This window comes from Morchella importuna (genome assembly GCF_003444635.1).
Source record: "Morchella importuna strain M04M26 chromosome Unknown Morimp01GS043, whole genome shotgun sequence".
NCBI classification, from domain to species: domain Eukaryota; kingdom Fungi; phylum Ascomycota; class Pezizomycetes; order Pezizales; family Morchellaceae; genus Morchella; species Morchella importuna.
Window position 1 is genome coordinate 28,324 of NW_025763440.1, and position 27,018 is coordinate 55,341.

The window sequence follows — 27,018 nt, forward strand, 5'->3', positions numbered from 1 at the left end:
GCGTGTAAATACGAAGTTGTACTCTGAACATAGACAACTTTAGACGTGCGCAATGTCACTGACAGGTCTATAAGTAGGGATTTAGCAATTTGGAAGGAAATCTCATGCACGTTGAAACCAATAAGAATTACTGCAAGGATTTGATCTGTCCAAATACTTCCAGATTGCCCTCTTATCTGGCCACCGCAAACGTAGCCTGCTCCTTTCTTGAGGTTTGAGCACTACACGTATGTAAATGAAGTATTCAGGACACTGTAGCTGGTGCATGCAGGATGCGTAGAATATGTAATTATCTATCATATCACTTTTTAAATTCCGTGCCTAAGAATACGTAGTGGAAACATAGAATGAGAATTGATACCAATAATTACCCCTCGGAGTATTCCTCATACCTAGTGTGGTTGACGAGACGAGTTAACTGGAGTCCTCGACGACTCGAGCCCAAGGCTCGAGCAGCCACGAGCAGCTACCCCCACGAGTCGAGTTAGCTCGAGCGTTTTCCGCTGCTCGACTTGAAAACCTTAAGCTTTTTGGGTGTTATCTCCCACTGAAAACCATGCCAGATATGCCCAAATTATGAAATCTTGAATAACTCAATCCTAACCCTAATAATATACATTTGCACAAGGAGAGCTAAAATGATTCCTGGAGCTCCTATCTAGGGCCACTGAAAAGCCCGAGCTCAGCTCGAGCTACTCGAGCTTTTACAAGCCGAGTCAAGCCTTTCCTCCTGCGGGCCGGCTCGTCGACCATACTACTCATACCATGCACGCTAAGTCCACGAATGCATGCAGGGCGGTCTTCGGTTTAGCAAAAAATAGAGACTCTACCGATTAAGGTTTGAACAGTTCATTGACTAAGATTTCACGCGTCCACTAGTTAAGGTCTCAAGGGTTGACAGTAGAGTAGGTAAGAAGAAATGTGCCACTAGGTAGAGTAGAGTAGGTAAGTGGAGACGGCACAAAGCTCGATTCGTGCGCACATAGGTACGCACGCCATTCCCCAAAGCAGTGCACTGGCAGCTGCGGTGAGACATAGCCAATAACGGGGGAAAAGAAAAATCTCTATTGCAACCTGCGCACACTGACCAATTTCAAGAGCGCACAGATTCAGCACCCCCTCCCCCCCGCCCAGGTCCATCTCCAGGCAAGAATTTTCTCTTCCAGCGATTGGCCAAAGGCCACTGATCACCCTCAGACATCCCCATTATTGATAATTTAATTTTAATCTTCGACATTTTTGGGCGGTACTCTAGAGTACATGGCTCACAGGTGCAGCTTCATAATTGGGAGAATTAATATCCCTCATGCTGGGGACGTCTACTGCCTCGAATTGTGCACTTATTGACAGGTGTGGAGGCAGATACCAACACGCGTATTAGTTTGGGATACATTCCTTTTACGTGAAGGAATAGAGGCGATAGTAGGTTATCTAGTCTAAACATAGTCTAGTAAAGCTTGGCGCGTTGTCGCCAGAAGGCTTCTAGTTAATAGTGGGTGTGTCAACTTCAGAGGAACTTTTTTTGTAGAAAATTCACCATTAGGTTATAGATTGATTCGCTGCAAACGCCGAAGTTTACACACCACCCACCATGGCTTCTCGAGCCATATATATGTGATTAATTGTGATCTGAAAAAGTATCCCTTGCAGGCTGGATCGGGCAGTGAAGCTTTTTCGATCCGTTTGTTGGTAAAGAGTACCTACACGAGATCGAGTGAGTGTCGCTTTGCAATTTCTCGGTACATGCATGCACAACATAGGTACTCTACATGTAGGTACTCGTATTTCCCTGACGTTTGTAGACGTGACTGATATTGCATGCCATACAAAAATACGCCAAGCTCATGATTTTGGGTGTATGCAATAATGGCCCAGTTCAAAAACGTCAGAGAAATACTAGTAGAGTACGTACTCTACACCACTCTAGAGTATGTTACTCGCGGCAGGCAAAAGTACCGGACAATGCAAGTTTTGTCTCTGGGCTTTTTTTGCAGTAGTTCACGCCTAGCACACGCACCCATTGGTGAACCAAAAACCTGCATTGTCCGGTACTTTTTGCCTGCCGCGAGTACAGTGGTATCTAGAGTAAAGTACCTACATCGCGATCGCCCGAGGCTGCTAGTACGTAAATAGTTTGGGGGGAAGTAAGGGGCAATTCCATCGATCACCCATGTTCCCATAGGGCCAGTATTTAATTTACTCTAGACCAAATACTCAAAGACTAGGTATGTATATACAAATCTACCCTATTAGTTATCTTATAGCCATCTTTGCATTACAAACTTTGCATCTTACATGCAGTACTCTAGGTAGAGTAGACGCCTCTCCAGCCGTGCTGTGCTGTACTGAGGGGGATAAAATCCGAGTTTTCGGTCGGCGTAGTAGGTAAACTCGTAGAGTAGGTATATAGCACAAGCCAGCGGTATCAGACATATCATCTCTGGTGCGAGAGGTCTTGGGGGGCGACCTTGTCATCCCTGTTCACACCAGTTCAGTATTGTAGCCCTTACAGCCATAAAGTCGAGTTAGAGGTGAGGCTCCTCAATGTTTGCTTCCCGTAGCCAACAAAGAAATTGACTACAGTGGTGTGTACAGGGTTGACGGGGTCACCCTCTACTCGTAGCTTTATAGCGTTTCCGAACACAACCAATATTGCATGACATACAAAAAGGTGGATTTGGCGCTTTTTCGTATGTCATGCAATATTGGTCGTGTTCGGAAACGCTATCCCTTAGTCTGGCAATGCTGACCCCCCTATAATAGAGGAATTAAATTTGTATGGGAGATCTATTATTTGATAAGAGAGACAACAGGATCTGTTAGTAAAGCCACACAAAAGTTTGCTTTTTTTGGGGGGGTCAGCATTTTTTGCCAGACGAAGGGATAAAGCTATGAGTACTCCCTCTTGCGCCATACCTACCTACTTATTTAGGTATCCATGCCGCCGATCCTCCACACGGGTATGCAGTTGCTGATCCTGCATGCCCCACCAAACAAATTCTTGGGTCGAGGTACAGAGATGTCTCACCTGCACCAGCTCTACCAACTACCGAAGGGTGAAATCTTGGCTCCGTAGTAGAGTACGGCGATCTATGATTGCAGGACAACCCTGGTCCAGCTTTGTGTCAAGAGCCAATCGGTCGGATCACCTACCTCCATGTTCCCCGACCAGCGCAACCCTGCACCTACAGAGTCTGGTAGAATTATTGCGAAGGTGGGTTTTCCGTGACTCGATAGTCCTATTGGCCCTTAAAGGAATTTCTGCAGTGAGCACGGACCAAGAAGCCCACTCTTTTAGTTCTGACTTTCGCAATAATTCTACCAGACTCTGTACTCTATGTACTCGCGTCTAGGATAAAGAACCAGAACATGCAAATGCCTAGTTTGTATGGCAGCTCAGCGCGACTCCATACAAATAATCCCTGCTTTCTCACTTGCATGTTCTGGTTCTTTTTCCCTGACGCGAGTACCTAGCAGGTAACGTATGTATTGGCCCACGGTCCCTGGTAGCGTCATGGGCTGTCCTAATCATTCGTCTATCGGACCCAATGAGCCACCTTGTGGAACGTGTTGTGAATTATTGTGCCTTTCACTTTTGCACTTTGTTCACCCTTTTCCCATAGATTATTATGCATGCTTAAATCTATCCCGACAATTCTGCCATGTCCTCGTCTATTCTGCACTACTCTACGCGAGGCCGGCAGGTCTGATAGGCCGAGAGCAACGAGCTTGTCACATGCAGTTCGTGTTTTTTTTTTTCGCAGTACATATGTACGTGATGAAAAAAAAGTCGACATGCACTTGCAGAGAATTTCGTTGGGAAGGTCTGTGTCACAGTATTGTTTAATGCGTTCGCCTCGATTATTTCAGGGGGGGTTGGTGGAGGGTTGACTTGAGGTCACAGTATAGGGTTAGGGTTGATACGGCGGTCGCTGGTACCGACCGACTGTGTATGTACTCGTATTTCTCTGACGTTTGTGGATGCGACTGATATTGCATGCCATACAAAAATACGCCAAGCTCATGATTTTGGGTGTATGCAATAATGGCCCAGTTCAAAAACGTCAGAGAAATACTAGTACCTGGAGAATTACATTCATTTTCATGTTTTCAAGAGGGGACCGTTTTGTTGTAAATATGGACCTATGCACGCTATTAGTACAGTGGGTGCGTTTCTGAAATTTTGGGACCGTGTCCCCGCACCGCCCCTAAAGTGAGGATATTAATCTTCAAATATCACTCGCATGCCGCCCCGCCATAACCCGAGCTGCACCGCGGCCGTGGTCTTCCTAGAGTTATGTCTCCAATAGATTCCATGATTGCTACTACCATAACAACTGGTAATCACGACAACTACATGTACCCTAACGCAAGCTGATTTCCATCTCCATTTCCACTCGCACATCAGTGCTAGTGATAGGCACGAGACAAGACGAGACGAGACTGGGCCAGGTCTTGTCTTGTCTTGTATTTGTTCATTCTGGTCTCGAAGATTTCGAGGAAAGGGCCCAGTCTTGACAAGGTTTTGAAACTTTGTGGTTAGGTGATTTTGAATGTTAGAAAGAACATAAAAGGCCAGAAAAAAGCGAGTCGGAAGTCTATTGCCAAACCCTAACCCTGGTTTAGGGGTTTGCAATATCAAATATCAAATTGTGTGGTGGAAAAAAGTCAAAAGGGTCTCGAGACGAATCTCGAGACATCTATGAGTAGTCTTGTTCTATCTCATCTTGTTGTCCCCATGGTCCCGTCCTGTTTTGCCAAAGGTCTCGAGATAAATTGTCTCGTGCCTATCTCTAAACGTCATAGATTATCACTCGGACCTCCACTGCCCCCCTCGATTACCTCCCTAATCGTTCCACCCCACTCGCCTCGTGTCTACCGGTGCCACTCCTAGGTATCACTTTAGCTACTACCGCTGTTGAAGATTTCGGCAACAACGTTGATTAAACGGCACCCATAGCGGGGCATTATTCACCAAATATCACTCGCGCCAGGGCTTTGACCCCGCCGCGGCACCAAAGTACTAGATGTACCGATTCATATACAACGGAAGATATGAGCTTGATGCCCGACCGCCTCACGTACTGAACGACTAGTCTACCAGACCACCTTAGTAATACCAAATGCGCATGCAATCAATGAATTAAAGAAAGAAAAAAAAATACTAAATGCGCAAGTTCGACAGCGGCCATCACATCGCCGATTTGCCCGCGAGCCCGACCCCTGCCACGCCCATTGGAGTCCGCTTTCAATATAGCCCGCCTATCCTCGTGGCCGATGACACGGTAATCTCTCCCGCCTGTATCCCCGCCACGACTACAACCGCCACCACCGCCACCACCGCCGCCGGGCATTTCGGTAGTAGCCGCGGCTGCTCCGCAGTATGTAACACTACCGGCGGCGGCGAGCATTCCACAACCACCCCCTTACCTACCACTATTATCCTACACTCATCGCTACCGAAATATGCACATCACTGCCCGCTTACTATACCGCTGCACCCGCCCCCGCCGCGACATCCACCTATACCAGCTTCACCGGCTATGACTCGACCGCAGCCTCCGCGGCGACCGCCATGGCGATTATCCGAACAGTCACGCAATCTTAGACGGTATATACATCTTATCAGCCAAGAGCTAAGTAATAATATGCGTTTGGAACATAGCTCCCGTTTGGTCTTTTTCTGTGGGCGGTTTACAGATTTCAAGATGCCGGAAATATTTTTGAAGCGCTATAGCTAGGAACCGATATATACTCCAACAACAGTACAATGCACATTCACATGCAGTATTTACATGTCGGATTGCCTGTGTAAGATTATAGTGTTATCCTATGCTTAATGTGTAGTGGCCTTTTCGTCTCGTAGCCGCTTGCTCGCCAGCCCGGTACTGCTGCTAACGATATGTCCCGTCAGTCCCAGAATATCAACGCTGAGCTGTGTCCCAATATGCAATGTTGGGATCGTATGTACTGTGAAGTCCCAAGAAATTCAAGTCCACAAAAGCATGACCCCCATCAGAGTCTCCGCATCCATTAAGACAGGCCACCCCTAACGAGATGTTTTAACTATTGGTTCGATCGGCTTTGCTGTGCCCGCGACAGGCCTGAAGTGACCAAAAATTATGCAAGGTTTTGATGTATGTATTTTTTGGCTTCTGAGAGCGCGACGAGACTTTTGGCCACCAGTAACAGGAAATCCACTAAGAATTCATGCATTAGCTCCTTGGCATGCATAGCCTCACAATTACTCTGGGGGGGAAATCTTGGGCATTGGGATTGAATATATCTCTATGCGTATCCCTGAGTCTTGTAGTCGGAAATAGTATTGCCCTTTTGTTTGTGGCTAAAAGTCTCTATTATCTAGTTATCTGTACCCCGCCCACTATCAATGGCGGGACTCCAGTCTTTACACTCGTGAGTCGTTGCTCCCATGAATAAATCCTCTTCCTAGCGTTCAGAGTCTAGTTACTCTGATAGCTGGTAGGTAACCACACCGCCGGTACTTGCATGTCACTGTTCTGCTGGCTTCTATCAATAACTCTCAGCATGTAACCGGGCCTTGTGTGTACTCATACACCAGACAGTTGAAATGGCTCCGTTACAGTTGAACCATCGCCAGGCTTGTTGGTCTGAATTCCTTTTCAGGTTCAACTCCACGATCACATACCTACCTGGTAAACAAGGAGGAAAACAGGACGCACTCACTAGGGGCCAGGATACTTAGCCAAAGAGGGGGATAGACTCCTGACTCACCAAAGCCAATCAGTGTTGAAGTGCCACAATGTGGGAAGTTTAGGTTTAGTAGCTGTCACCCAGCCCTTCAGTCGACTGTCTCCCCTTGAAAGGTTGTTTGAATATGTGTACATCACTGATCCATTCCCGACTAAGATTTTAAGGCTTCTCCAAAACCATATCAAGCACTCAAGCAAGATTACACTTGCTGATTGTTCGATGCACAATGGCTTGCTAACATACCGTAGCCAGCTTTACATCTCCAATGACCTAATCCTACAATTGCATCTCCTCAAAGAATATGGCGATGCACCGTCCGCTGAGAATGAAGGCAGAGCCTAAACCTATTAACAAATATTGCGATCCTACGACTGGACAAAGGTGTAGAATACTGTCAAACGCTATCAAGCCTACTATATATGACCTTATGCCTTTTAATGCCTAGTAGGTGTCCCAAATATCACATTTCACCTCTTGATACCCAACCACCTTCCAAAACACCATATACTATGGCGAATATATGATATTCTGCCTAAGTCCTGGGGCTAAATCTCACTTCGCTAGCAAATAATGTCAGATTTGATATCTCGAGGATCTCCACTTGCTTATCTACCTGCCTCGCTTCCTACCTACTACCTTCCTGGCATCCAGCCTACTTTCCACTGGATACCTACCTCAATCCCTACCCCCTACCAGCATCGACAACTACCTGCTACCAGTATCGAGACCTCTCTCCTACCTGCAGAGACACCCACATACTACCTATATCGAAACCTACCTCCTACCTTCAAAGATGCCTACCTGCTACCAGCAGTGATGCTTACCTCCTACCTGCAGCGATGCCTGGATACGTATTTACCTACCTGTATTTTGACAACTGTACTGACAACATTATACACTGCTAAATATCATAAATCGACGCCCCAATCGACGCCAGATTGCATCAAATTCGCAGCAAATCAACACACAAATTGACGCCCAAACTGAAGCCCAAAATGACAGTGAAGTTTGACTAATTAGAGAAAGTATGTAGGAGAAGTAAAGAAATTGATCGTGTTAATTGTTCTAGCTAAGGGGGAATGCCCCGTATTTATACTAATGAAAGGTAGTACAAAAGAAATACAATGAGTCATGGACACGTGAGTAATAGAATGACTAATAAGAAAGTGAGTCATACGCCGATGACAAATACTACAATGAAATAATGAGAATCCTCCAATACTATGAAACGCGCCGAGCGCACTATTTCAAGACTTCCCCTCGTGAGCCACAGTGAATAGTAGAAGAAAATAAAACATGTTTGCCTTTATCCAATCCTTTTGTAAGTAAATCTGCTACGTTCTCGTTCGTAGAAATATATTCCAGTTCAAATAATTCATCCTCAAACCGTTCCCGAACAAAATGAAAATGTACGTCAATATGTTTAGACCTTTTATGAGAGATAGAATTTTTAACCAAAGAGAGAGAGCCGTTGTTGTCGCCTCGAAGAATAAAAGAGAGATTCGGTTTTCGTTCCAGCTCGTGGATTGCATTCCTTAACCAGATGAGTTGTCGATTGGTGTCCGAAAGGGCCATGTATTCCGCTTCAGTTGTAGAAGTGGCGACAGATCGTTGCTTATAAGAGCGCCAGGAGATGAGAGCTTCCCCTAACATGAAGCAGTGGCCAGTGAATGACCGGCGATCGTCGATGTCGGAGGCATAGCTTGCGTTGCTGTAGCCGATAAGTGCAGTTAGTCGCGTTTTGGCGTAAAAGAGTGATCAATCGTGAGTACCCTTGAGATAACAGAGGACGCGATAGACTGCAACTAGATGAGCCTTGGTGGAATAGGAGGAAAATTGCGAGAGCATGGTGACGGTGTAGGCGAGGTCGGATCTAGTGCCGATTACAGCGTACCTGAGTGAACCGATTATCGACTGATAAATTGTTGGATCGTCGATTTTCTCAGCTTCCGTTCCTTTTTGGAGGTGGACGTTGTTGTCGATAGGTGTTGCCACAGGTCTGGATTCGTTGAAATCGTATTTGATAAGTACACGCTGGAGGTAGGCTTCCTGTGATAGGATGATGCCAGTCTTAGTGTGGATCAGATGGATTCCGAGTGCCCAGTTGGCTGTGCCAGTTTCCGTCATTTTGAATTCAGAATAGAGGAGGAGACTGACGCGGTTTTTGCGTTCAGTAGACCAGTAGAAGATTAGGATATCGTCCGCATAGATTGCGATGACAAGTTCCCCTATTTTGTGTATGAAGACACAAGGGTCGAAGTCTGCTTTTCTGAATCCTATTTTGATTAGCGCTTTTGAAAGGCGGGCGTACCATTCCCTTGAGGATTGTTTGAGACCGTAGATGCATTTGATTAATTTGCATGCTTTGACAGGAGTGGAGTAGCCTGGAGGAGATTTCATGTAGATTTCTTCCTTAAGTTCGCCGTATAGAAATGCGCTTGTGACGTGCATCTGATCGCATTGGCCACCGGTTTGAAGGCAGCGAGCGAGGAGTAGTCTGATGGATTCATATCGGGTGACGGGGGCATGGGTTTGATCGAAATCTTGACCAGGGACCTGTGAGAAACCTTTTGCGACTAGTCGGGCTTTGTACCGTATGGGGTTGCCATCGGGCCCGAGTTTGATTTTGTATACCCATTTGCAGTCGACCAGTTTGCGGTGATGCGGTGTGTTGACCAGATTCCATGTGTTATTCCTTGCGAGTGAGTCGAGTTCAACTTTCATAGCATTTTGCCATTTTTCGGAGTTAGGACTGTTGATCACTTGGTGATAGTTTGTTGGTTCTGTTAGGGTAGTGTGATGCTGAATGTTGTGTCCGTATCTGACCGGAGGTTTCCGTTCCCGTGCTGGGTTACGTCTCGGTTGATCAGTATCTGTTTCATTATCATCATGCGGGGTACGTTCAGTGGCGGGCCTCGTATAGCCGGCCCCCACTATACTTGCGTGATCTTCCGAATCAGTGTCGGAGAAATGTTCCATGGTTTCGCGCATTATTTGTTGGTTGATCATGTCGTCGTCACTTGGGTCGTCGTCGTATGTTCTATGCTGTTTTGGTGTTGACGGACGTGAGGGTGGTTCTTGTTTGATCTCGATTTGTTTTGGTTTAGGGGGTGTGTCGGTTTTTGTTTTGACTTCGATTTCTTCCCCTACGGATGTACCTTTAAACCTAAAATGACGAGAGAGAACTACTTTCCTTTGTGATGGTATGTAGACGCGACAGATTTTTTCAGAATCTCCGTATCCGCAGAATTGTCCCGTTATAGCCCTAGCATCCAGTTTTGTTCCTGCTGGTCGTGCTTCGACGGGTATGTGTATGAACATGGTTTCACCGAAGGATCGGAGGTGCCCAATAAAGGGTTTCTTGCCGGTGAGTGCTTCGTATGGTGTCATATTCGGGAGTGATTTGTGCGGGAGTCGATTTTTGACGTGTACCATGGTGTTGATCGCTTCTGCCCATAGATTTTTTGGGAGGTTGTGGTCGAGCAAGGCGGATCGTGCCATTGTTGCTATAGTCCTGTTAAAGCGTTCTGCTGTTCCATTTGACTCGTGAGAGTAAGGTACAGTGAATTCATGCTTTATGCCTTTAGAGGCAAAGAATTGTTGGAGGTCATTGGAGATGTACTCGCCACCGTTGTCGCTTCGAAACCGTTTGACCGTTTTGTCTAATTGATTTTCCATGTATGCGATATATCGTTCCGTGGCAGCTGCTGCATCTGACTTCTTTTTAAGGAAGTAGAGGTGAGCGTACCTAGAGTAATCGTCGATGAAGGTGATATAGTAACTAAAACCGCCCAGAGAAGGAGTCGAGAACTTGCCGCTCAGATCTGAGTGTATTAGTTCCAGTGGTTGTTTGGATTGTGGTTCGGTGAGGGGAGCGAGGTGAGATTTGGTTGATTTAGCGAGTTCACATGTGTTGCATGTTTCCATGTGACCAGATGTGGGGAGAGACTTGGGGTCGGCGACCATGGTGCGAAGCCGTGAGAGCGAGGAAGCGGGGAGATGTCCAAGCCGTTGGTGCCAGTCATAGAAGCTGGTGGCGGCAGAGAGGTGTGCGCAGGGTTCCTTGTTTTCAAAGATGTAGAGACCAGTACTATTTGCGTTAGCGATCCCGATGATTTCCTTCCTGTTCAGTTTGTAGATGTTGAAGCCGTTTTCCGTCCCAATTGTTGTGAATCCTTTTTTAGCGATGCAAGACCAAGACATCAGGTTGGTGTTGCCTAATTCGGGGATTAGGAATACATTCTGCAGAGTGATCAGGCCATGTGATCCGTTGATGGTGACGTTGCCTATTCCGGTTATCTGAAGTTTGCGACCTCCTCCAACAGTAACTGTTCCAGTGTGGGGAGTGGGGTCGGTAACCAGCGTTCCGGTCATATGGTTGGTTGCATCAGGGTCGAAGATCCATGCCTTGTTATCGGTGGTGGAAGGTCCTGTAATAAAGCCAAAGTAGTTTTCCATGTTAATATCCGAGGTGTCTTCTGAGAAGTTGGTGAGGTCGAAGTTAACCGGCATTGTGAATACATCGATTTCTTCGAGTGCGGGAAGGCCAGAAAGATCGGGGATACAAGAGAGGTCGAGTTTTGTGTGAAATGCAGTACCGGATGCGACGTTGAGGTTGCCAGATGCAGCGGACTTCTCCTTGACTCTGAAAGCTTTGAGTTTCCGGCAATTTTTGTGCGTGTGGCCTTTTGCATATTCTCCATTCTTGGTTCACCAGGTGCATGTGACGTCCCGATTTCCTATTTCGTTGTTACGTGTCTTCCTGACTTTGTTTTTGTTTCCGTGTCCTGGGTTTCCTCGCCTAATTGTGTAGGCTTCCCCAGCCGCCTGTCCATCGTTGTTGCGTCGTGAGTCCAGGTCCAACAGCTTTTCATAAACGTCATCGAAGGTGACGTTTGCCTTTGTTTGCAGGTTGTCAACGACTGATTCGAGGGATTCTTGCCGGAGTAAGAGGAGTAGGAAGGATGCCTTCGCTTCTGAAACAGACGCAAGTTGGTGAAGGTGGTAACCGAGTGGGTCCTTGATCTTGTCCGCAGAATTGCTAGTCCTAGTGAGAAGGGATGATCAAAGAGTGTTAAACTGGGTTAGATGTTCCTTGATACCCTTGTCGGGTGTGTACTGTAGAGTGACGATATTAGCGAGGAGCAAGTGGAGGGAGGCGACGGTTTTCCGATCGAATCTGTCCTCAAGTTGAGTCCAGAGGTGGTGAGCAGTGTCGGCCAGCGTAAGCATGAGAATAACTTCGAATTCGATGTTAGATTGAAGGAATTCAACCGCGAGGTTATCCTTTTTGTCCCAATTGCTGATTTCTTCGGCATTGTCGGAGGTTTCTTCTTCGTCTTCTTCAGCCTCAGCTGCGCTTCCTGTTGATTGTGGTGCCGTGGTAGGTACAGTAGTGGTGGTGATTGTCAACACGGGACACTTGCTCGATCCATTGACCAGGTTCCACAGATCGTGAACTTTCAAGATGTGGGTAGCAAGGTCCTTCCATACAGTGTAATGGGCTTGTCCATCCAGTTTGCATGTGAGTGCGGGAATTTTGATTCTCCTCTCAGACATGATTGAAAGTGAAACGAGAAAGTGTACTTTGTGGTAAAAATGGTGAAGAGTGTATAAGCGTGAGTGGTCTCCGGGCTCATAACCTAGAGAAAGTATGTAGAAGAAGTAAAGAAATTGATCGTGTTAATTGTTCTAGCTAAGGGGGAATGCCCCGTATTTATACTAATGAAAGGTAGTACAAAAGAAATACAATGACTCATGGACGCTTGAGTAATAGAATGACTAATAAGAAAGTGAGTCATACGCCGATGGCAAATACTACAATGAAATAATGAGAATCCTCCAATACTATGAAACGTGCCGAGCGCACTATTTCAAGACTAATTGCATCAAGTGAACACCTAAATTAGGTTCAAATGTACGCTCAAATTTACACTTAAATCGACGAATGACTGTGCATCAAATCAAAGTAGATTAAACTCCGTATAGGTGGGTGGATAAGCAGGCAGGTGCGGGGGTAGGTAGGGTACTAGCAATTATATATATAGCGAATGAGATAGTCAGATAGACAAAAATATGTGACTACCGAGTGAAAGCCATGTTCTAGTCGGTGAACCTTTCGCCAAGTGATTTCATTCTGCCCGGAAAAACAGCTAGTGAAAGCCAGTAACGAGGCCAAAAATACTAGTTTGGAGATCAGAAGAGACAGAGGGTATCGAGTATTCCATAGTGTACAGTACTTAAAGGTAGAAGCTGAGGAGTCAATATAACAATGAAGAGCTGAGATAGATCCTGGTTTGGATATGGGTCGAGAGGGTCAACGAAGTAATCAGCACAGTGGTCACTACAGAAGAGGTAAGGGAGTAGTGATTTCAAAGTAATAGAGAGCATAGATACAGGTGATAGATGGATAGATTTTATTACTCGACTAAAAGCACAAAGCTCATCACGAGGGTCAAAATCCTACAAGAACACCAGACAACATTGAAAAGGAACAGATAAAGGAAAGCAAAAGCGCAACTAACAAGAGTTACAATACAAATAGATGCGAACATGAAGGAACACAAAACAGAAAGGTACAAGTGAGCAGAATTGAACTGAGAGAGTAAGAAACCTTCCCGTAGTAAAATAAATCCAAACACTTCTTCCAATTACAACCTTGTCCAAACCTGACATCGCGAAGCGACATAGTTCACTTGCATAGTACACTGAACCTGCGAGCTATTCTCCGAAGAGTCAGTTCATAACTAGGTTGATCTGATTGCATTGTGAGTATATCCGTAGTTGTAAGCTTCTTGACTGACAGGCCAGCCGACAGAAGAACGAGGTTCGAAAGTGAAAGGAGTGTGTTAGAGTATGGTAGTGTAGGAGTCTGCTTATCAGGCAGTAGGCTGTTGAGGATGGTAAGCGAAAGCCACAACCTGTTGGTGGTCTTTGCAATGGCGACCTTCGAACTCGATTTTCATAGGTTGATGAGGTGGCACCGATTGTAATGCCGGGCGGAATAGGGAGGGGTGAGCGGGGAAGCCAATGCGGTTAAATGGGTTGCCTGCCTCAGGCCGTGAAAATCAGAGCAATGGCCAATAACAGGACCTTGCTTAAGGAATGGAGAGTGAGTATCGCGACTGTAAATTCGGGTACTTCAGGAGTCATCGTAGGCTTTGGCAATGAGTCTCCGCCGACATCCAAACTATTGACAAAGTGCCGATACGATATAGAGAGCGGTAACATCGAAGAGCTGTTCGTTTTAGTGTTGCATTCGGGGGCACTGAAGGGATTGAAGAGGGGGTGAGAAGAAGGAAAAACATTGTGAGAGACTTCAATTCGGTAGATAAGGAGATGTTTCGCTCAGGACACGAAGCAATTCAAGAATCAGTATGCCGAAACTGTAGGATTCAAGCCACCACAAGCAGTTATGTGAAGGATAGTAGGTAGATAGATATTTTGTTGCTCGACCAGAAACATAGAGTTTATCGCGAGGATCAAAGACCTATACGAATAATGAGCAAAATGAAAAGGAAAAGACAAAGAAAAGCAAAAGTGCAACTAACGAGAATTATGATACAAATAGGTATGAATATCAAGAAATGCGAAAGAGAAAGAGTACAGGTAAGCAGAATCGAATCTACAGAGTAAGAAACCTTTTTGTAGTAGAAAAAAACCAAATACTTCTCCCAATTACAACCTTGTCCAAACCTGGCATCGCGAAGCAACCTGTTTCACTTAGTTTGTTCTGGGACTCAACTCTCAGGTCACCTGTAACAGTGCTAGGTTATTGCGGGGTAAATCCGGGACCGTGGTAGCGTCATCGTTGTCTTTTTAACTGGAAGACCAGCTGAGAGAATAACGATATGCAAAAGCGAAAGGGGTGTGTTAGGGTATGGTAGTCTGGGAATTTGCTTGTCAAGCAGCAGGCTGTTGGAGATGGGAAGCAAGAGCTGCAACCTGTTGGTAGTCTTTTCAGTATTGACCTTCGAACTCGATTTATTTAGTGGATAGGATGGCGCCAGTTGTAATGCCGGACGGAGTAGGAAGGGGTGAGCGGTGAAGCCAACTCGGGTAAATGAGTTGCCTGTCTCGGGCTGTAAAATGGGGGTAAGGCCCGACGAAGCGAACTCGCTTATAGAAAGTAACGAATACTTTGCGACCGTGAGGTCGCTAACATCATGGGTTATTGTACGCTTTGGCAAGGAGTCTGTGTTGACCTTCAGACTATTGACAGAGTTTTTATACAATGTGGAGAGGGGTAGCCTCAAAAGGTCGATCGTTTTGGTTCGTGTTTCAGGGTGCCGACGGGGTTGAGGAAGGGGTACGAAGAAGTATGGAACCTCGTGAGAGGCTTCAACTCGGTAGATAGGGGTACGTATCACTCAGAGTCTGAAACAATTAGAGAAGCAGGGTGTCGAAACGGTAGCAGTCAGGCCGTTACAAGCGGTCGGGCTAGGGATAGGAGACGTTGTGTATCAAAGCAAAGGAGAGAAAGAGAACAGAAGCGAGGGCAAAGTATCCTAATATACACAAGGAAATCCTAGCGATGACAAATCAATAATGACTCATACCCTTGCGATCAGTGGAATCCAAGAGAACCTAATAGAACGTTCCTGACTAATTCAACTCTTCGTAACCCAGTGTGTTAACTTGTCGATCCATGAAACACGAATAGAATTAGATAGAAAGTAGGCCCTGGTGTGGGTTCTCTGACATGTATAAATAGAGGGTCGGATTCCCGCAAGTTGATGGAGTCTTCTCTTATCATGAGCGAGCGGAAGCCGGTCTACAATATTATCTCAGTTTAAAAGCTACAGAACTATTGCTTAGCATTGCCTTATCTTTGATATCCCAAAACTGGAATACCTCCAAATCTCGAATTATTCAGAGGGTTGCGAAGGCCGCCCTGCTACACCATATCTTACAGAAGAGGGCTATTTTCTTGAAGATCGCATCGTTTTAAGGTGAAAAGCCTCACATTTTGCCTTCGAAATCTTCCGAATAACCTGAGATTTGGCCCCCGGAGCTGTATTGGTAGCAGTACCCGCCCAAGTGGAGTAGTACTCGCCCAGGACAGCTAAAGCCATCCATGAGAGCTCTACTCGGAAGCAGGAATAGTATCAATCAATGGGCTATATACCCATATCACATTCACTGGCACAGATGACCTTGTAGTACTGGTAATGGATCAAGTTTGATTTATCGATTGACTCTTCTTTATCCATTAAATTGTTTAATAGCGATATGCATAGGTAAAGCCCTCCTCAAAAAGCGTGGGAACCTGAGCTAAAGAATCCAGAGCCTCCCCCAAATCATGTATTTGCTTGCGTGCATGCTAAGGCTGATCAAGGTAAGCATGGATAGGAAAACCATTCTCAGTCAGGTTCCGCAGTAACACATCGTTCAAGAACTATTTGGAGTGCAAGTGTCATTCCATTTTTACACTCACGGAAGGGTTCAAGCAAGTCTATGGTGTCATCGATCTCCTTCATGTAAATCCTCTCGGCCCGAGCTCCCGCAGATCGAACATCCTCCGGGATACCCATAGCCGCGCGTCGCTGGGAAAGCTCATACACAGATGCTGACTCCGCATCGTTCGTCCGCAGTGTTGAATCTATCCCATCGAGCGCTAGAAGCCTTCGCACGGCTATGGAGTTGGCGTGTGCGGCAGCATAGTGAAGGGCCGTCCATCCGTTATGGTCCTGTGCGTTTACGTTTTCGGTCGAGCCAAATTTGTTCAGGATATAGTCGAGAATGTTTGACATGATGGTTCGATCGTAGAAGGGGCTGGTGAGAGGCGTGAATGCAATAACATGTAACACCGTCCATCCCAGGCTTGGAACTGCCATGAATCCTGCCGGCTTCCGGCCAAGAGCAGGCTTATGGTCTACCAAGAAGCTCATGAGCGCGATTGAATTGTATGTGCAGGCTCGTACGAGCAATCCCACAGTGGTCCAGCCTTCTTCCCCTTTCGTTGTGAGCTCGTCTATATCTGCTCCCGCTGCCAGTATCATTGATACCTCCTGAAGCTTACCAGCCGCCAGTGCATGTGTGATCGTATCAGGATACCGTCCACCATCTTGCTTACCGACCCCGCGCTCAAGGAGAAACTTGAACATCTCCCTTGTTGAGTCTGGGCATGTACAACAATAAGAGAGGGTCGAAGCCACTGGCTTTTTTATTGGCCCCAAATGCGGATTTGCGCCATACTTCATGAGTACGTTGAAAATCTCATTTATTCCTCTTCTCACTGCAATATGAATCGGTGTTAGCCCGTCAAAATAGGTGTTTATATCCAGAGAATTGGTCCGTAGCAGGAGATGCTCCAGAGTGCTCGCTGTACCGCGTTCAGTAGCGAAAATAATAACAGGCATACCCCCGTTTATTCTCACCGGAGCCTTGAGGTAGGGAAGTTTATCGAGCAGAAAGTCGATCGTATCCACCATCATCTTTCTCCTGAGGGGTCCGTGGATGTATTGCTTCTGGAATTCTGCGAATCCATCAATAGACAAATGCAGCAAGCGCCCATTTGTCCATTCCTTCCATTGCTGAGACCAAGGAAAGGCGCCCCAGAACATTTTGAGCACCTCGCAACTATGTGAGGCCGCCGCTGTCTGTAAAGGAGAACCGTTGTTTACTCCGGACATTCGGGAGTGCCGGCCATATTTGGAGAGAGCTTTGAGTTGTGGCATGCCTTGACAGGGATCCGCCCCATACTTCAACAGGATATCGACAAGTGGTAAGTTTCCCCTCATGATAGCAGTATTCAGTGGAGGACCAATCAAATAAATCATAAGAGACATGTACTCATTAGGGAAACTGCGGTCGGTACAAATGGTATTCACCAGATCCGACCCACCTCTCTCCATAATCAGCTCTGCAATCTCGCACATCTCACTTGGGCTCTCAAACTCGCCAAGAAAGTGTAGTACGCTCTCTCCATGCTCTGTTCTCGCTCTGACGTTTGCTCCAGCACGAATGAGAAGCTTCGCAATCTTGTAGGACCCTAGTCTGCATGCCGATAGAAGTGGTGTGAAGCCAAGCCCATCGACGTTCTCGAGTAACCCTATGTCTTCTTGAAACTCCACTGACTGTAGCATAAGAGAAACAGCCTCGGGAAAGTCAGAGCAAACCGCATAATGTAACGGACTGTGATCCAATGCCAAGGCGTTTCCTTCCAGATAATAATTTTCAATATCTGCCATTTGGCCAGCAGCTGCCTCGTCAAGCTCCTTTAGATCAAAGAGTTCATCGGGGTACGCGATTTCCTTGATACCGTAAATGAGCTTTCTATACGAAATACTACGGAGCCGGCTGTATGAGAATCCTTCTGGCATCGGGAAGTATCGCATTAGCTGCCGAAATGCTTCATAACTGTTGGTATTCTTCACAGTTGCCATAAGCCCCAAGAACACTTTTTGTTCATAGTCTGTGCAGATCCCGTGAGACGCAGATAGAAAACACCGGGGCTGATCTTCCGACTCGAAGAACATCGGCTGAAAAATTGATATCTGTGGGGCCATTAATGCGCTTTCATCGATGAGCCGCTTTGCTTCGATAAAGTCTTGACTTGTAGTCCATCCCATCATTAAGCTGAACGCTTTGGAAACAGTTGTCTGGCATCTCTCGTCCGGATTTAGAGTGTTATCGAGGTATATCTCCGTGAATTCCCTTTTATATGAAAGAGGGAAGTCTTTCGTTAAACGCAGAATACGTTCGAAAGAAACATTGTTGTGAACCTTTGGGAGGTCCGTTTCCAGGCTGGTCCAAGTTGGCTGGGGTTCATAAGGGCCGTCGCTACGCCGATTACACCTTAGTGTCAGTTGATGTTTATTAAATCTTCAAATTATAGCTCTCACCCACCTGCTCAACCATATGTCCCAAATTTGGACGATATCCTGCATCCTGGCCCGCCGATCTACACTGGGCTCCAACGCAAACCGAAAAAGACACTGTACTAGTAGCTGAATTTCATCACTATTGCCAGTGCCTTTGAAATAACTTGAAGCATTCAAGCTCAAGGTCCAATCCTTGAGGCTTTCGACTTGCTCCCTCAAATCGGGCTCATTTCTGTCGTAATCGAACAATTGCCCAATATCCCTTTTTGAAAGAATCGTCCAAGCAAGCAACCCATAAGAGAATACGTCAGTCTTCTCTAGTTGGCTCCAGGTACGAGATGCATCCCATTCTGGATCGTTCCATGGCCATGTCCGCCCTTTCAACGTGTATCTTTCTTCGTTTGCCGAATATCCGACACTGAAACCAAAGTCCGCTAGCTTCGCTCTCAGCTGGAGGCCAGACATCTTTGCAAGATAGATTCCACTCTCGTTGTCCAAGTTGGTGTTACCCTCTTTATCCTCAAAGATCAAGACATTTTCAGGCTTTAAATCTCCATGAACGATTTTGCTTTTGTGAAGGACTGCCAGTCCCTCAGCGATATCCCGACATAAGTTGGCTCTCGCATTGAATGTCATTGAGGCGTATAAATCTGTTTGCATGAAGTCTGCCAGAGTGCCGTATTTCGCATATTCGAGCAGTATGACAGGCACTCGCTTAGGAGGTAGAAATTCTCTTTGTCCAGGCTCAATCTCAGGGAGTTCACATTGCCAGCTAATGCCTAAGAAGTCGACAACATTCTTATGTAGGTAAATAGCCGGATGCGTTAAAACTCTCATTTCAAGAAACACTGCCTCCAGCCTCTCTTCAACTTTTCCTTGCTTGGGGTTTCCAAAACTATCAAACTCTATCATGGGTCTCTTACACGTGATAGAAGCATCTTGGTGTGTACTCTGTTCGCTATCCGCTGGTTGAATGACGAGTGTCTTTGGCCAAGATCCCTTCAGTCCAATTGTCGCCGGGAGAGAAAGTCGTGATACATAGAATGTTCTCCCTCTCCCAAGGTACTCGGCAATTTCACCGTTGGCCATGAAAAGCTCACATGGCGGGCTCGGATTGAACCCAAAGGAGCTTTGAAGTACCCCAAGAGCGTTACCAATGAATTTGTGGAGATCCAGGAATCTACGTCTTCGCTGTACCGCTGAGGTAGAGAGTTTGGGCGGACCAAAGTGTTCCCCGCTGATGCTTGGGGCGCTGGGGACTGCTGTCTCTGTGCTACTCGTGGTTTCGATAAAGCCATGCTTAGGCCGTTGATAAGGGGTACTTTGTGATGAAGAATAGGATGTCATCGTTTCTCTACTTAGGATGCCTCCTTTTCGTTGTGATGCTGCCAAGGTTAGATTCACTATCCAGACACCAGAATTGTATGGAGGAAGAGAGGTAGACTTTACGCAAATGCCTGTGAGATTATTCCTGGACAGACTGTTTAAATTAACAGGATGCGATGGGGTTCAATGGCCTGAATGAATATGACGTTGAAGATACAAATATCAAAGAGACTTGCGGCGTTTGTTGAGTTCTGAACTGCAAGGCCTATATTTATCCTTACCCATCTTTCAATATTACATAGGGTCGCATATGAATAAGCCAAGCTCCAGCATCCCTCCTAGCACGCAGTCTCTGCAAAGACTGACAGGTGCATGATTCGTGAAATGTCTAGACCTAGGTCACTCGGGCCATTAACACCTACTATCATTATTGTGAAACGTTTGTCGCTGAGCGGGGGTGTTTCTTTGCCCGGCGAATGGGACATGCAGCACGACGTACGTGGTTCGTATACCGGCATACATGAATCGCGTGCGTTATTACTGGCACTCGGATAGTGCGGACCAGGCTTCTGCCTTGCGAGAGTGGGGGAAAGGGTTCAGCTATTTCGGATATGATATGCGATAAATCATCAATTGGTTGAGAGGTGCTCGGTTGAAGATCACGTATAGAGTAAGGTCGATCAACAGCTTTCAAAGGTTCTGCCATCCAGTCAGCACTAGACTGTACTAGTAGTGGTCCACCTGGCGACCACGAGGTCTCTCCTTCCACGCCATGAAGCACTCCCCACCCCAAGTCCACGTACTTGCTCACCCATAGTAGTTAGCCGGCTCCATTAGTTAATTAATGTTTCCCTTCGCCATCTGCAGTTGTTACCCATATATAGCCAGCTATCACAGTCGCTCACTGCCAGCCACCGCAAATATCTACCTCCTCGGTAGTGATCTAGTTCCTTCAGTTAATAACAAGGTACTAATTGAAAATAGCTCCTCTAATGAATTCGAGCTCTAGTTGATGTCACCTCCAGTTAATTCTACCTCTAATATCATCCTGTTAATGAGTTTGGTATGCTGGTGTCAATTTTTGGTGGGTAGGTTGGTTGCTATGAAAGGTTGGGTACGGCGGCTCATACCTACAAAAGTGCGATGAGGGGTTTAGGTGATTTGGGGGTTTGGCAACTACGATGGCTCGTAACTACCAAAGTGCAATTAAGGATTGCGGGTGCAAGCAGCCCGCGCGACCCATCAAATTGCCGAGACTTCCGTACCTTAAACACTCCAAACACCTTATATCAAAATTAACACGGTGAAAATAACATTCAGTAGCATAGAAAATTCAATAGTTGTTACAGGAATCACAGAAGGAAAACGAGTGATGGGTTGGGATGCAAGAACGGTCGGGTAATGGTAGGACAAGCATAGAAAGGTATCGGTAGTGTAGGGGCACACGGTGTCACCACACTAGCATTCGGCTAATGTGACAGTACGCTTACTATTGGGTGTCTCACCAGGAATAGAATAGGAGCGGGGCGTATGGTTGCAGGCTATTCAATTTAGGGAAGTAGGTATCCCTTGGACGCGTGAGACATTTGGAGAATCTCTCTCATGCATTAGCGGGAATTGGCAGTCATGTGATCTAGAATTTGGCTGAGAAAACGTCCGGGTAAGCAGTTTGCTGCATTTATCGGTCCCCGGAATACTCAGAGATGCCAAAAACTTCGCAAGTTGCTGCTTTATTATAGTAAATCGTTTCCTAGGTAGGGCACGAGAAAGATTCTCCAAATGTCTCACGCGTCCAAGGGATAGGACAATAGTACGATACAGCCCGATAACCAGCAATTAGAGAGTTTGTGATGCAGACCCAGGTACGTGCCAAGTGCCGAATTGGTCGAGGTCGATCCAGTTGCTGTGGAGAGTATGCGGTCCATTTTGTGGGCCCTTCAGGTTGAACAAAGTGGGAGTCTCGGCGTCTTGGCATGGCGGGGGTATAGGAGGTTCTGTTGACCCGCTGGAATTCAAGACCACGAGCGATGCTAATTGACGATGTTAGCTGCCCAATTCATCATATTAAGACGGAAGCAAAGGCGGGAAAAGCTACAGAGATTCCGGTTGGCAGCTTATACGACCAATGAGAGGAAAAGGGGTGTAGGCCGGTCAGAGGGGTGTATAGAGTTGAATACGGTTCCAGAGGAGGGCTGGAGATTGCAGTTCATGTATGGCCAACAAACATGTATGCTAGATAAAGTCGGAATTAATTTTTTTTTGTCAGGTGTGCACGAACAGAGGTGGAACGGCTAGTAGTAGTTTTGCAGCTGCCGGACAAAATCAAGGCGGATAATGGAATCGTTGAAGATAGAGTAGTGGTGATGTGTATGCTTCTGGCCTGCCTGGCATACCCAGACCGATTGTCCGACCTTTGGTTCAAATATGGTTGGAGTCCCGAGAGAGTTTCATGGATATCCGCAACTGTTCAACTTATGATACATACTCATTGGCACCATCTACTACAGTTTGATACTGTCCACCTTACTCTAGAGAACCTAGAGCAGTACGCCAGAGCTGTGTTTTCTAAAGGGGGACCTTTGGATTCGGTTTGGGGATTTATTAACGGCAACGTACATACGATTGCACGTCCCGTAAGACATCAACGTGCTGTTTATAATGGCTGGAAAAGGAAATATTGTCTCAAATATCATCCCATCGCCACTCCAGATGAGTTAATTAGCCACTTATTTGTCCGGATAAACTGTCGACGGAACGATAATTATCTCCTGAATGAGTCTGGATTACTCAATGACCTCAAACGGCATGCAAACAATACCGACTGCATACCCCTACAACTATACGGTGATATAGGATTCAGCGTGAACAGATACCTACTCTTATCTTATTAAGGATCATGGGTAACTAGAGATCAAGGAGCATGGAATAAAGCTATGTCGAAAGTGAGAATAGTCGTTGAATGGGCGTTCAAGAAAATGATCGGTCTTTTTGCATTCCTGTATTACCCGAAAAGGCAAAAGCACTTGCTACAGTCAGTAGGTTTACAGTTTTGAGTAGCAGTTCATTTACATAATACACATGTTATTCTCCATCGGCTACAAATTGCACAATGCTTTGATGTTTATAGGGGTGGGGGACTGTAAGATTATATAAAACAACAACTCATTAAACCGCTATTGTTGGATAGTTATTTTCATAATGAATTTCTACCATTATTGTTTTTATCAAATCCGTGGGTAAATACCCTCATCATGTATGTACACTCCTGCTTCCCCAATCCCCTCTCTATCCACCTCTTCTTTCCTTGCCAAACAGTCCTCTTTTAATTTCTCCGCCAATGTTTTCAAACCAGAAACTAACTCAGAATAATGCTTAGCCTCTACATTCCCCAATCCCGTCAGATCAGCATTATCAGCATCTTCCTCACTAGTAAACTCATCAAACATCCTGTCAATTCTGCTTGCATTATCATTTTTTGGTTTTTTGTAGAACCTGATTGTTCATTTTCCTCCTCACCCTCCTCCCTCTCATTTTGGGCTCTAATTACGTCTCTTTTACGAACCAAACCACAAATTGAACAATCTTGTATAACTTGCCCTTCTCCATCTAACCTTCTTGCCCACTCTACTGCTACTTCTCTTGAAAGAGGGTGCTTGGCAAGTTTCATAGCATTTGAACATTTTCATCATTTCATAATAGTATTTTTCATCGGCGTATGACTCACTTTCTTATTAGTGATTCTATTACTCACACGTCCATGACTCATTGTATTTCTTTTGTAGTACCTTTCATTAGTATAAATATCGGGCATTCCCCCTTAGCTAGAACAATCAACACGATCAACTCCTTCACTTCTCCTACAAACTTTCTCTAGGTTATGAGCCCAAAAACCACTCGCACTTACACACTCTTCACCATTTTTACCAAAAAAGTACACTTTCTTGTTTCACTTTCAATCATGTCTGAGAAGAGCATCAAAATTCCCGCACTCCCATGCAAACTGGATGGCCAAGGCCATTACACTGTATGGAGGGACCTTGCTACCCGCATGTTGAAAGTTCACGATCTGTGGAACCTGGTCAATGGATCGAGCAAGCGTCCCGTGTTGACAACTACCACCACTACTGTACCTATCACGCCACCACAAGCAACAGGAAGTGCAGCTGAGGCTGAAGAAGACGAAGAAGAAACCTCCGACAATGCCGAAGAAATCAGCGATTGGGACAAAAAGGATAACCTCACGGTCGTATTCCTTCAATCTAACATCGAATTCGAAGTTATTCTCACGCTCACATCGGCCGACACTGGTCACCACCTCTGGACTCAACTTGAAGACAGATTCGATCGAAAAACTGTCACTTCCCTCCACTTGCTCCTTGCTAATTTCATCACACTATAGTACACACCCGACAAGGGAATCAAGGAACACCTAAACCAGTTCAACACCCATTTGTCATCCATATGGACTAGAACTAGTAAGTCTATGGATAAGACCAAGAACACACTCGGTTAACACCTTCACCAACTCCCATTTGTTTTAGAAGCAAAGGCATCCTTCCTACTCCTCACACTCCGGTACGAATCCCTTGAATCAATTGTAGACAACCTGTCAACCAAGCCCAATATCACCTTCGATGATGTTTATTAAATGGTGGTGTATCTGGACTCATGGCACAATAATGATAAACAGGCGGCTAGAGAAGTCTACACAATCAGGCGAGGAAACCCAGGACATGGAAACAAAAAAAAGTCAGGAGAGCATATAACAACGAAATAGGAAATTGTGATGTCACATGCACCTGGTGGACCAAGAATGGAGAATATGCAAAAGGCTAAATGTACAAAAATTGCTGGAAACTCAAAGCTTTCAGAAACAAGGAGAAGTCTACTACATCTGGCAACCTTCATATTGCATCCGGTACTGCATTTCACACGAAACTCGACCTCTCTTAGATACCCAATCTTTTTGGCCTTCCAACACTCGAAGAAACCGATTTATTCACGATTCCGGTTGACTTCGATCTCAACAACTTCTCAGATGCCACTTCGGATATTACCATGGAAGACTACTTGGCTTCATTGCAGGACCTTCAACCTCCGATAACAAGGCATGAATTTTTGTCCCTGGTGCAACCCACCACATGACTAGAACGCTGGTTATCGACTCCACTCCCAACACTGGAACAATTACTGTGAGAGGAGGTCACAAACTACAGATAACCGGAATAGGCAATGTCACCATCAACGGATCACATGGCCTAATCACTCTGCAGAATGTATTCCTAATCCCCGAAATTGAACTCGGCAAAACCAACCTGATGTCTTGGTCTTGTACCGTCAAAAGGGGATTCACAACAACAGGAACGGAAGATAGGTTTATGATCTACAAACCGAACAGCAATGAAACAATTGGGATCGCTAACGCAAACAGTACTGGTCTCTACATTTTTGAAATCAAGGAACCCTGCGGACACTTCTCTGCTGTTATCAGCTTCTATGATTGGTATCAATGGCTTGGACTTCTCGCCGCTTCCTCGCTCTCACTGCTTTGCATGATGGTCGCAGACTCCAAATCTCTCCCCATATCTGGTCACATGGAAACATGCAACAAATGTGAACTCCCTAAATCAACTAGATAACACATGGCTCCCCTCACCAAAACACAATCAAAACAATCACTGTAACTAATTCACTAAATCAGAGCGGCAAGTTCTCGACTCCTTCTCTGGCAGGTTTCAGTTATTAAATCACTTTCATCGACGATCACTCCAGGTACGCGAATCTCTATTTCTTTAAAAGGAAGTCGGATGCAGCAGCTGCCACAGAATAGTATATCGCATACATGCAAAATCAACTGGATAAAACGGTTAAATATTTCCGAAGCGACAAGGGTGGGGAGTAAATCTCCAATGCCCTATAACAATTTTTCGCTTCCAAAGGCAAAAAGCATGAATTCACTGTACCTTACTCTCACGAGTCAAATGGAACAGCAGAACCCTTTAATAGAACAATAACAACAAAGGCACGATCCACCTTGTTCGGCTATAACCTACTCAAAAACTTATGCGTCTAAGTGATCAACACCATGGTACATATTAAAAATGGTTTCCCGTACAAACCACTCCTAAATATGACAACATACGAAGCTCTTACTAGAAAGAAGACCTTCATTGGCCATTTCCGATCATTCGGTGAAATCATGTTCATACATATACCCGTTGAAGCACGCCCAGCAGGAACAAAACTGGATGCAAATGCTATAACGGGAAATTTTTGCGGATACGGATACTCCGATAAAATCTGTCGGATCCACATACCATCACAAAGGAAAGTTGTTCTTTCTCATCTGTTAGTGCAATGATGTACAGGATTTTCAGGTTGTCTGGGAACCGTCGCCCCAAGATTCCGATTCGATGTCTACGCATTAAATAAAACGCCTCAAGTCCATCGCCATCGTCAAATAGGTAGATACAGGGGTCGTAGTCGTTATGGCAGGGGCGTAGGGGATGAGTGGGGGCTATGGATAGGGTAACTACCTGTTAGTCTTAGTGATCACATCGGGCGAATCCCACTCCTTGCCTATGGTGTGTTTTCTTTTACTGATTCAGATCCAGGACTTACATTCTATATTCTGTATTATTGTAGTCTGGTCTTCTATCCCTTGTGGTTAGGGTATGACAAACTTAGCAATAAAATGGATTGACTTTACTAAGTTACCGGATTGTTTTGTTGCGAGTAACAATCTGAAAGTTTTTGAAATGTGTCAATTTCATTTCAAACTCATTAACTCTGAGCCAGTATCACGGGGACTATAGGCCATAGACTATGGTGCCAAGGAATACAACTGAAGCGATAACGTAGTATGTGGATATTCAGGACTAGAGGCTATGAAATCGTTCAACCTGATCAGGAACGAAGGTGAACCCTATGGAGGGACGTAGAACGAGGTTATCTTCGTAGTATAAGGTACAAATAAATAAATAAATAAATTTTATATTGCTTTGCAGTACATGACTTATCGTACACTGGTTTCTCCGCCATTGGATATAAGAAAGGACAAAGGGAAATGAAATAAGAAAGGAAAAATACAATCGCGATGAATCATAAGGAGAGGTACAGAAAGGAAAAGAAAGAA

General features: G+C 45.6%; 2 protein-coding genes across 2 annotated transcripts; one reads left to right on the forward strand and one right to left on the reverse strand.

The window, feature by feature from the left end:
- Positions 1–5,168: 5,168 nt before the first annotated feature.
- On the forward strand, positions 5,169–5,741 carry LAJ45_10187 (uncharacterized protein; the record flags this gene model as incomplete). Its single annotated transcript, XM_046119715.1, has 2 exons — positions 5,169–5,611; positions 5,666–5,741. 2 exons carry the CDS (start codon positions 5,169–5,171, stop codon positions 5,739–5,741), a joined length of 519 nt encoding a protein of 172 aa, XP_045967014.1.
- Positions 5,742–16,094: 10,353 nt separating this feature from the next.
- On the reverse strand, positions 16,095–19,904 carry LAJ45_10188 (uncharacterized protein; the record flags this gene model as incomplete). The annotated part of the gene is made up of 2 exons (XM_046119716.1): positions 16,095–18,516; positions 18,583–19,904. 2 exons carry the CDS (start codon positions 19,902–19,904, stop codon positions 16,095–16,097), a joined length of 3,744 nt encoding a protein of 1,247 aa, XP_045967015.1.
- Between the last annotated feature and the right edge of the window lie 7,114 nt (positions 19,905–27,018).